At 46.3% G+C, this 12,180-nt stretch overlaps 1 protein-coding gene across 1 annotated transcript in view; it reads left to right on the top strand.

Annotated features, from left to right (window-relative positions):
• Positions 1-12,180, top strand: part of Rtn1 (reticulon 1) — a 221,015-nt gene that overhangs the window by 107,304 nt on the left and 101,531 nt on the right. Inside the window, exon 2 of the mRNA XM_028858255.2 lies at positions 7,275-8,048. Within this exon, the coding sequence (XP_028714088.1) occupies positions 7,275-8,048 (774 nt within the window). The remainder of the gene's footprint in view (positions 1-7,274; positions 8,049-12,180) is intronic.

Here is a 12,180-nt window from a genome sequence, read left to right as displayed (position 1 = left end):
GAAAGAATTCATGTCTGGTACTATAAACCCAGCCAATTACTCTTGGCTGGAGAGGTCATGAACCCTAGAGGAGAACCTGCTACTGCTGTTTCCTGAACAATTCCCAACTGCATTCTAAATCCTTATCTTTATAGTCACAGGTAAGTGTAGCTCTCCCCCTCAGCCAAAGACGATTCTTTTGGTTGTGGATCCACAAAGAGTCAAAATGCAGAGAACAACTGACCTGTGGGTTGTCTAGCCCAAACCGACACATCTACACACAACCCCTGTAGGTGAGGCTCAGGGGATGTCTCCGAAGAGGGGGCAGGAAGATTGTAAGAGCCAGAGGACCAGGATGTCTGCCGTGAGATTGTGGTGATATTGTGTTCCCCCAAAACATTGTGCACCCTAATAAACTTATCTGGGGCCAGAGAACAGAACAGCCACTAGATATAGAGGCCAGAAAATGGTGGCACACACGCCTTTAATCCTAGCATTCCAGAGGCAGATATCCGCCTGGATCTCTGTGAGTTCAAGGCCACACTAAAAACAGCCAAGCGTGGTAACAAGAGTCTTTAATCCCAGGAAGTGATGGCAGAAAGTAGAAAGGTATATAAGGCGTGAGGACCAGGAACTAGGTTGGTTAAGCTTTCAGGCTTTTGAGAAGCAGTTCAGCTGAGATTTATTTGGATGAGGACACAGAGGCTTCCAGTTTGAGGAACTGGCGAGGTGAGGAAGCTGTGGCTTGTTCTGCTTCTCTGATCTTCCAGCATTCACCCCAATACCTTGCTCCAGGTTTGATTTTATTAATAAGACCTTTTAAGATTCGTGCTACATGAGATAGTGTCTCCTATGGACCACAGGCAAACTACACCCATGGAATCTTAACCGTACAGTTGCCTAAGCAAGACCCACACAATGACAAAGCCAATTGACATGTTGATATGGATGAGATACATCTCACAGGGCCCCACCACTGAATAAACACCTACATGCAATTAATGGCTGCTGAGAGATAATCAATTTCTCTAGGGACAAGCCCCATTATAGGTTATCCCAAGCAGTCATCCCTACATGTACATATGAGAGACACTCAAATGGACTCAGCAGTACATGTACGTATGTATGTATGTATGTATGTATGTATGTATGTATGTATATGTATATATGTATATAATATGTGTATAGGTGTGTTGTGTAATATATTATATAACATAAATTCTGTATTATGTAACATACACAGATTTGTAATGATAATTAAAGAAGAAGAGGTCTGAATTTGAGAGGCAGTGGAAGGACACAGAAGGGGCGGGGAGGGGAGAGGTACAGTTCTCAAATACGAAATTTTCAAAAACTAGAAAATTAAAAAAAGAACTCTAAATACATTATTTATACCAGTGATTTTGGAATTGATGTGAAGTTGAAATATGTGGTATGACAAATTTTAACATTCATGCTGACAATTTGAAATAACAGAAAAATCACAAAATTCAACACATGAAAAAGTTTATTACAGAGATAGATTATAGACTACCACACAGTAGTGTTCTCTTCAGCAGGCTTACATTACAACCTTTAACAATATTTTGATAACTTACATCACAATGAATCTCTATTATTGACTTTCTTGGGCGGGGGGGCATGTCTCTCCACAGAGAAGATATTCACATTTATTTTCTGTGGGGCAGATCTATTCCACCAAGACTCACACATAGGTTTTCCTGGAAACTCCTTCAGCCAAAATAAATAAATAAAAAGCATTAGCAGATATCCATACACTCAAGCACCTTGTGTATGGCTGAAAATACTCTGTCTTCACGCCCAGCCATTCAGCTCTCAACCCCTCATAGAGAACCATTTCTGTTCATTGAGAATTGTGGTTTAGAGAATTTGTTCAGGGTTTCAGCAATTGGCTTTGTAACTCTTTAGGATTCTAGATTTTTTTTTCTTTTTTAAATTTCAGGCTTTAGGAGTTTTCTTTTTGGGAATTTTAAACTGCTGGATTGTTGGTATTTGGAACTATAACCTTCATAATTGTAACGAGAGCTGGGGTTCTCACAGTGACTATTCCTCTTCCCATTCCCCTGGCTGGCAGTATTTGCAATGAGGGCAAAAATCCTTCCAATTAAGAGTAAGAGCCTTTGTAAGATCAAGCTGGCCAGGTCAGAGTTTTAGGGCTGAGAGTCCTCTCCATTGTTGGTTCTGTTCATATGCGCTCTCAAATACTGCAGATATGATATGGACTCTATCTCTTCTTTCAGCATGCATCTGGGAAGCTCCTATTCCCTGAGGCATCACCTCCAGGACAAGCACGTTGATTCTGTTTTACAGGAAAGGATGAAGTAAGAACATTGTGTGTCAGAGCACAGGGACCAGTGACTGTCACTCAGTTCAAAACTCAGAAGTCAGAGTGGCTTTCTATGGTTGTCTCATCAACCTTTCGAAAAGTAGAGGTTCATCTCTTTGTCACACTGTCTACAGGGATCACACTCCCTCCATAGCCAGATAACTCACATTTGCTCACTGTTTTCCAAGTGCAAGGCTAAAATGTACTCTTTCTAACTTGCTCCCATTCACTTTGTTCTTAGTAGCTTCAGTCCATGAGTCTAGTCATTGATTGATTGATTGGCCTACCCATTCTTTTTTTCATTTGTATAGGATGCCTATTATACAATCACAAGCCTCAAACTCCAAGAGCTGACAAGTTATGACAAGGTATCATAGACTTGTGTAAAGATAAGCCATACAGTGTGTGATCACTCTCCACCCCATGCTATAAGAATGAGGAGGAAGAACAGGAGGGTGTGGATTTACAGACACCATCAGTGCTGTGGTCTGAATGTCATACCTCTCCGACATTTACATGTTCCATCTGTAACCAGTGTAATGGTATTTGAAGAAGATGAGGTCATGAGTGTCAGTACCCCTCACTGGGTGGCCTGAGAGCCCTTAGGATTCACCTATTCCCCTTTCCCACCACACTGGGATTTCAGGGACATGCCACTGGCAAGGTGCCCCTTGCTCCCATAAACTTCTTACCCATGCTCCTATAAGCAATTCTAATGAAACTCATTGGGACATTAAAAATATGAAAGCAGAAAGCAGGCTTGCTGGGAAGAGGGAGGGGATCTGTGAGGGGGGGGAACAAGAGAGGGTAATGGAGTGAATATAGCTAGAATAAATTATTTACATGTGTGGATAAGAGTAGGGTCTGGTCAAGTAGGGTCTGGATCTTCCTGGGCAGGGGAAATAGAACAGGTTTTGCTGGTAGACAGGGGGGCTGGTGAGAATGGGAACAGGAGGGATCAGGTCAGGAGAGAGGGATGGAGGAGGAGAATACTGGAAGAGATAACTGGAGAAGGGGACATTTTGGGGTGAGGTAGAAACCTAGTGCAATGGACATATCCAGGAATCTACAAGGGTGACCCTAGTTAAGACTCCTAGCAATAGGGGAAACGTAGCCTGAACTGGCCATCTCCTCTGAGCAGGCAAGACTTCAAGTGGGGGGAGTTGGAAACCAACCCAGCCATATAACCTTTGACCTACAGTTTGTCCTGCCTACAAGATGTGCTGAGGTAGAGGTAACACAGAAATTGGGGGTGTGGCCAGCCACTGACTGGTCCAACTTGAGACCTACACCAGGGGAGGGAGCCCACCTCTGACACTGTCTAGAGGGCCAGGATCCAGGGGCTGGATAGCCCAGAGACCCAGGATAGAACCAAACGGGACTGGCAAAAAAAAAAAAAAAAAAAAAAAAAAAAAAAAAAAAAAAAAAAAAAAAAAAAAAAAAGTCGCTGAAATGATTCCTAATGATATTCTGCTGTGCTCACAGAGCAGAGCCTACCATAATCATCATCATAGAAGCTTCATCCAGCAACTGATGGAAACAGACGCAGAGATCCACAGCCAAACATTGGGCTGAGCCCCAGGGAATTCTACAGAAGTGGGGAAGGAAGGATTGTAAGAGCCAGAGGGGTCAAGGGCCCCACAAGAAAACCCACAGAATCAACTAACCTGGGCTCATGGAGGCTCACAGAGACTGAACTGACAACCAGGAGCCTGCACGGGACTGACCTGGGCCCTCTGCACGTGGGTTGCAGTTGTTGGATAAGTTTTCTTGTGGGATTCCTGACAGGAGGAACAGGGGCTGTCCCTGACTCTGTTGCCTGCTTTTGGGACCCTTTCCTCCTGCAGGGTCGCCTCATCCAGGCTTAATAGGAGAGGAGGTGCCTAGTCTTGCTGCAACTTGATATGCCATGCCTGGCTGATATCCATGGAAGGCCTGCTCTTTTCTGACTAGAAACGGAGGAGGAGTGGATGGGGGTGCAAAGGAGAGGTCGCATGAAAAGGGCTGGGAAGAGAGGAGGGAGGGGAAACTGTGATAGGGATGTAAATAATAATAATAATAATAATAATAATAATAATAATAATAATAATTTAAAAATCATTTTTAAAAAGGAAGAATAGTTGCTGGGAAGACATCTGAACCTAGTGGCCTATTTCCTAAGCACAAGGACCCAAGTTCAGGTCCCAGAACCAACACGAAAGGCCATGCATAATGTTGCATGTTCGTAATTCCAGTGCTGGAAAGGCAGACAGGACCTGCTGGCTAGACAGTTTAGCCTACTAGCCAGCTCCAAGGCAATAAGAGACCCTGTCTTAGAAGAGATGGCTAGCATGCCTGAGGATGACATCTGAGGTTGTCCACCAGCCTACACACACACACACACACACACACACACACACACACACACACACACACTTTTTTTTGGCTTTTTGAGACAGGATTTCTCTGTGTAGCTTTGGAGCCTTTCCTGGAACTCACTCTGTAAACCAGGCTGGCCTCAAATGCACAGAGATCCACCTGGCTCTGCCTCCTGAGTGCTGGGATGAAAGGTGTGTGTGACACCACCACCCAGCTGCACACACACATTTTTAAAAGACCAGGATGGTATGTACTAAGATATGAATTACTAAGGTAGGGTTGGAAAGAAAATAAGCAGAGTGAGACTGGGGATTAGTATTCAAGCAACAGAGAAAAAGAGAATTGGAGAGAGTAAATAGAAAGAGACAAAAAGAAAGGAAGGAGATGAACCCTCTCTAAAGTTATACAGAAACTATAAAAGGCTAAAGAAGCTCAGTTATACAATTTGAAATATTCTCAGCCCTTGAGGGAAATCCATCCCCAAGGCAGGGAGACCCCAAGGCCAGGTCAATCTGTGAACTTTCTGTGGCCTTTGGGAAAGCTTGTTAGAGAGAGAGAGAGAGAGAGAGAGAGAGAGAGAGAGAGAGAGAGAGAGAGAGAGAGAGAGAGAGAGAGAGAGAGAGAGAGAACACAGTGAAACACCGAGCTGAGATCAGATGTTGCACAGTGCGCCTCTCCCTGCAGTCACTCACCGGAGCAGAGACACAGAGCCCGCCTCCACACCACCCTGCCTGACCTTCTCTGTCTACTCAAGTTGGTGTCATCTGATGAGAGCAGAACCTCCGGGGTGGGGTGGGGTGCTTCCTGTACTGATCTTTGCATCGGTTCATTCCATAACCAGAGGGTGTGCTGTGGGGTCTGGGAAGTTGATTGCTTTAACTAAAGGTAGCGTTCTGTAGCTAGGCACTTGAAGCAGCTGGCAAGCGTCCCACGGGCGTGCTTTCGGCCCTGGAACCATCCTGCACTTGCCCCATTACTGGGGAAGTTAGTTAGTGTCAGCCCCATTTGTAGCTCAGGCCAGATGTTCGCCATATGAGCACTGCTCGGCTCTGACTGGCAGTTTTTCACTGTAGTTAGGTGTATTCTGCAGGCCCACACTGCTCACTTCCATAGAAGATGGTTTCTTTGTCTGGAATAGTCTTTGGGTGTGTCTAGATTTTTTATATTGTGCATGATGTGTGTGCGTGTGTTTATACACGTGTGTAGTTTGTACGTGAAAATAGAGACTCTGAGGTTTAAAATATAAAACTCTTAAAAGAATAAATCAGGCAAACACCCTACTGCCTGGCATACAGTAACTCTTCATGGATGTCTATTCAGTGTTTTGCAGTGAGAAATAGACACTCTTCTCTTCATAATAAAAAAAAAAAAGCAGTTTGGTTTTATTGTGTTGGGGTTACACATTGCTATGGTGTGCTTATGGACCTCAGAGGACAGCTCTGGGAGGTGGTTCATTTCCTCCACTGTCTGGGTCCTGAAGACTGAACTCAGGTCGTTGAGCTTGGTAACAAGTGCCTTTACCTACTAAGCCACCTCTCCGGCCCCTTCTCCTAAAGTCCAATGCCTTGGAGGAGCTGGACAGATGACCCAGTGGAAGCATTCTGTAAACTCGAACTTGCCAACTTGTTTGCCCGTAGTGCCTGGGGAAGAAGGGGTCTCTCAGGGTGGTGTTTTCGTGTCATCAGCGGGAAGCAAATGAGCTCAGTGGAAGCAAACAAGGAGAGTGAGGAGGAGCTGGAGAAACGTAGAGGTACTGCTGAGATCACAGCATTGGGGTGAGGCTCCAGACTAGGAGGAGGACCTTTTCCCTTAAGCAGTGGCTGGGCTTATTCTGAAGCAGCAGCAGCCCTGGAGTGCAAGGACAGCCCAGAGAGCCCTCTGAAGCACAGATCTGTGAGCCTCGAGAACAGGCCCTTCCCACCTGTCTACACCACTGATGGTTTACAAACCTGGCCATTCCCACCCTGCTTCCGGGGCTATTATTAAGAATACAGATGTGAGGAGAGTTTCTTTCTTGACAAAACTTGAGTCAATGAAGTCGGAGTATATTAGGGCACTAGATGTTGAAAGTCGATGAACTGCTGGAGTTTGTTGTCTGGAAAATACCAGAGTTGTAGACTATTGGTTGAAATATTAAGGCCACTCCACATAGTTAAAAGGGAGGTTTATTTTGTGGGGTAACTTACAAGTGAAGGGGTAGTTTACAGGGTCTGGGAAAGGTGTGGTGCAGTTCGGTGGTGTTCTCTGGAGAACTCTGCTCGGTCTACCTCCAGCGTCCAGGGTCCAGGAACCAAGAGAGCCGGCCCATCCGGATCGGGTCTTCAGTGCTCCTCTCTCAGTTCCGCCTTCTAGGCATGACAGTTACCGAAGCCTCAATGGGGGTAGTACTTCCAGATCAAAGCTGGAACAGCTACCCACTACAGTAGACTGTCAAGTAGACAAGGAAAATTAGCTGATGCTAATGCTGATGCTCTACGGTCTGGAGAAAGGATGCTGTATTTTTTTCAATGAGGGCTAGCTTGTAGATTAAGCAGGAGAGAACCCTCAAGCCAGGAGCCTACTCATAGTCTGCTGTTATTTTGATTGACAGGTGTGGCAGCTGTTCCTGGCGTCCCGGACCACTCCTCTTCCTCAACACTAAATGATGGGGACGCGGCATGTTACACATCCCTGATTTCTGACGTCTGTTATTCACCTCGGGAGGACCCTGCATACTTTACGGGAATTCTTCAGAAGGAAAATGGTCACATCACCACTTCAGATAGCCCTGAGGAGCTGGGGACCCCCGGACCCTCCTTACCAGATGTGCCTGGGACGGAGCCACATGGCTTATTGAGTTCTGATTCGGGAATAGAGATGACTCCTGCCGAGTCCACCGACGTGAACAAGATCCTAGCTGACCCCCTGGACCAGATGAAAGCGGAAGCCTATAAATACATTGACATAAGCAGACCACAGGAGGCAAAAGGCCAGGAGCAGCCTCTCCCTGGGCTAGAAGATAAAGACTTGGACTTTAAAGACAAGGACGCCGAAGTCTCTGCAAAACCGGAAGGAGTTAGTGAACTTGACCAACCAGTTCCTGTGGAGGGGAAGATCGTCAAGGACCACTTATTTGAGGAATCGACCTTTGCTCCTTACATAGATGATCTCTCCGATGAGCAACACAGAGTGCCTCTGGTCTCTGCCCCTGTTAAGATTACACTGACAGAGATAGAACCTTCTGCCATGACCGCCACCCCTGAGACAAGCCCTGAGAAGCAAGACCTGTGTCTGAAGCCGAGTCCTGATACGGTCCCCACGGTCACTGTATCAGAGCCTGAGGATGACAGTCCAGGATCTGTCACTCCTCCATCTTCTGGAACAGGTAAATAGGTTGGTTATTCTCCACTTTGGGAAACCCCAGCCTATGGAGTGCTGAAGTCCCAGAACATGAAGGAACGAGGGCTTACATCCAAAATGCTGGATTTTGTGGTCCCTTTAAGTCACATTCAGTTAACGGATTTAATTAACACACAGCCTTTTCAGGTCTGCGCCCATGGTACATAGGTTTCAGTCTGGGGTTCCCCTTCAAGTCCTATTGAGTTTTCTTTGTAAAGTGTCTCTGTCTTTATTTGATGGGGTGGGGTTGGGGAGTAAGGATGACACAATGGGAATTATCAGCAGCCTCCCATGGCCCTGGAGCTCAGATCAGGGAAGTGCCGCTGCTTGGAGGTTAGTTCTTCTCCCATGATCCACCGGGTCTCTTGGAGGCGTTATGGGGAGAGGACCGTAGCTGGGTGACCTTGTGCAGGACATGTAACATGCCTAATCCAGGTTCTGCATCTGTGACACAGAAGGGGTTGGAGTGGGTGGGGCTTAGGTTCCTTTAGGGGCGGAACAGGCAGGAAATCAGAGAGGGATGATCCTTCCCGCTCCCTTCCATCCCAGCACTAGCTCATTACTCTCTTTGGATCCTTGGAGGTCTAGCTGCAATTGTATATTTGAAACTGAAAAATGGTTTTGATTAAAACAGGGATTCCTAGAATCTCGGGAGAGAGTTCAGTAAGTAAAGGTACCTACACATTGGCATGAGGACGGAACTCAATCTCTAGCACCCAGGTAGACAAAGAAAGGTCTTGGAATCATCTAGAGAAGCTGAGACAGGAGGATCCCTGGAGCTGCTGGTCAGCCAGTCCTACTGAACCTGGGAGCCTGAGGTCTCAGTGAGAAATGTCTCAGGAAAAAAACGAAGCAAGGTGGATGGGATGGCTTCGGAGGGACACCTGAGGTTGTCCCCTGACCTCTACATACTACACACACATGCACACTTGCAGAACCTCTACACACACACACACACACACACACACACACACACACACACAGAGAGAGAGAGAGAGAGAGAGAGAGACAGACAGACAGACAGACAGACAGACAGACAAAGACAGAGTTTAGATAATGAGCCTGGCCCAGCTCCTGCTTGTCCTAGGAAACCATACTATGCTGACTATTTGTTGCTCTTCATCTAGGGTGGGGAACTTTTGACCACCCCCATCCTTGTTGGCATGTAGACTGGTGGTACCATTACACAGGTCTTGTTTAGGCAGGCATATAGGTAAGATTTTATAGTTGCAACTTCTCTGTCACATCTATAAGATAGTATCTAACAGTAGGTATCCTGGTCTTCTGGCTGTTACAATATTTCTGCTGAATCTTCCATGATGTTCCCCAAGCCTTAAGTGTAGGGGTTGAATTGAAGACATACTAACTGGGGCTTGGACCCCATGGTAACTTACTCTCTGTATTTTGGACCAGTTGTAGATCTTTGTACAAGCCTCCATCTGTTTCTTTGGTGATGGGTGAGAGCATCACTTAAATGTGGGTATAAGGATAAGTAGTTAGAATACAGTTAGAAACTATATTAATTTAGGAAGGTCTCAGTGACATGTAAATGGACATTTCCTGTCCGACCACCCAGTCCCAAATAATTACTCAGAGGCTTATATTAATTACAAATGATTGGCTGATAGCTCAGGCTTATTACTAACTAGCTCTTACATTTTAAGTTAACCCGTATTCCTTATTTACACTCTGCCACCTAGTAGTACCTTTATTAGCATGGCATGTTCATCTCTTGCTCCCTCTGCATCTGGCTGGTGACTCTCCTGACTCTGCCCTTCCTCATCCCATCATTCTCAGTTTGGCTTTCCCACCTAACTTTATCCTGTCCAGCTATTGGCCAGTTAGCTTGTTTATTAAACCAATCACAGTGACATATATTCACAGTGTACAGAAGGATTATTCCACAGCAGTGGCAGACTTATAAGTAGGGTTTATTCAAGAAAGAGAGACTTGACTTCTAGGATCTATGGCCTTTCTAGTCATGAGCAGTTAACTGGGTTTACAGGCATACATTCCTCCTATGAAGCAGGCCTTAAGTTCAATTGGATAGCTTTTGGTTACCTCCAAGATCTAAGTGTCACAACCGCACCTTTGGAGGCATCTTCCTATGCTGGTCATTGTTATGGTTGTGTAGCCTTAAAGCTGAGGAGAACTGTTGATTGCTGTTTGTCCCTGTCAGCTTGCATAGCACCTTTGGATACTGTGAGAGCTAGTCTTCAGGGAGGCAGATGCTTGGTCAGTTCCTGCTCAATTACTCTAACGCTTGGTCAGAAGTATGTGGTGTCTTCAGCAATAGGCCCTTATCTATTGTCCTGTGTTTTTGCTTACTACCAACCTGTCTGGAGGAACAACCCTAGCTGTTAGAGTCACAGGCAGAGCTGCTTAATGCAGGTGTCTGAGCTTCATCCAGACCTTCTACTAAGTTAGAATTTCTGAGGGCAACCTCAAGCTGCATACCTCAGATAGGAACTGAGGTTGAGAAGCACATTTCTGGGCTGGGAGAGGGGGCCCTGTGAGTAAAGTGCCTGCCAAGCAAGCATGGGGACCAAGGTTCAGAACCCTAGCACACGCATAGATGTTGACTGGGTGGGCATGTTGGCCCACCTCTAATCACAGTGCTTGGGAATGGCGACATGGAATTACCAGAATATACTGTCTAGGCTAGATGAACGGGCAAGCTCTGGGTTCCAGTGAGAAACCCTGGCATCACCATGCATAGAGATGGATGCCCAACATCAATCTTTAACCTCTACATGCACACACATGCAAACATGTATGAACATAACATGACGATGATGATGATGATGATGATGATGATGATGGTACACCATTGTCCTGACATTTTGAAGTATCTCTCTTGGGAATGTTCTTTCAGCCTTCTGGGTACCAGGCACTGAAACAGTTGCCAGGGTAGTGACAGTGAATACATATTCCTTGGCTCTCCTTTCTTTCTGTGACACTTAAGTCTACGGTCACTGAGGGCGAGATGGAGGACAGTGAAGACACAGACTCATCACTCCATCCCCAAGGCTGCAGCTGTGCAGAATGAGTAGACACCCACCCGTCTCCTGCAGGATGCAGCAGCAGCTGGCTGGCACACTGTGAGCTCCTAGGAATGCTGGTCAATAGGAGCTGAGCCAGTCCCACCAACTCAAGTGGTCAGGAGCTTTTACCATCAAAAAGCACAGGGAGATGTACCATAGGGAGGGAAGACACATCCCATGCAAGCTCCCTGACCTCCATCATCCTTTGGACCAGCTCATTGACTCCCATGCTGCTGTGCTGTGGAATCCTTGCCCACTGACTCGCCCAGCCCCAACCTTTCTGAGTGACTGTTGACATCTTTCTCTTATTCACGTCAATTGGACCCTGTGACTCCTTATTTCTCTCTCCTCGGTGTAGCAAGTCTTTCTCTGTCCCATCAGCCAGCTCCCAAATCACGACACAGAGACTTATTATTAGTTATGGAAGCTCAGCCTTAGCTTAGGCCTGTTTTTAACTAGCTCTTATAAGTTAAGTTAATCCATTTCTTTTAATCTACATTCTGTTACATACCGCCCATCCTGTTTTGTCCATGTCTTCTGGTGTCACTCACACACCTAGATTCATCTCCTCTTCCTCTCCTAGGAAATCCTACCTATACCTCCTGCCTAGCTATTGGCCATTAAGCTTTTTTTTTTTTTTTTTTTTTTTTTTTTTTTTTTTTTTGGTTTTTCGAGACAGGGTTTCTCTGCGTAGCTTTGCGCCTTTCCTGGAGCTCACTTGGTAGCCCAGGCTGGCCTTGAACTCACAGAGATCTGCCTGGCTCTGCCTCCCGAGTGCTGGGATTAAAGGCGTGCGCCGCCGCCGCCGCCGCCGCCGCCGCCGCCGCCGCCGCCGCCGCCGCCGCCGCCGCCACCACCACCCGGCTTTCAGCTTTTTATTATACTAATCACAGCAAATACATCTTCACACAGTGTGCAAATACCCCACAACACCTCAGTGTTTCTTGAATTTTCTTTTTCCGTGCTGTGGTTGGAAATCCCTCGAGTCACAGGAGTGGTCAGGCCCCTCCCCCAAGGACCTCCAACTGCCAGGTTCCACCCACAGAACGCTCTAACTGCCCTAACTGCTGAACC

Source organism: Peromyscus leucopus, chromosome 14, assembly GCF_004664715.2.
Source record: "Peromyscus leucopus breed LL Stock chromosome 14, UCI_PerLeu_2.1, whole genome shotgun sequence".
NCBI classification, from domain to species: Eukaryota; Metazoa; Chordata; class Mammalia; order Rodentia; family Cricetidae; genus Peromyscus; species Peromyscus leucopus.
The sequence above is the reverse complement of the archived record's forward strand: the minus strand, read 5'-3'. Positions and strand labels throughout refer to the sequence as shown.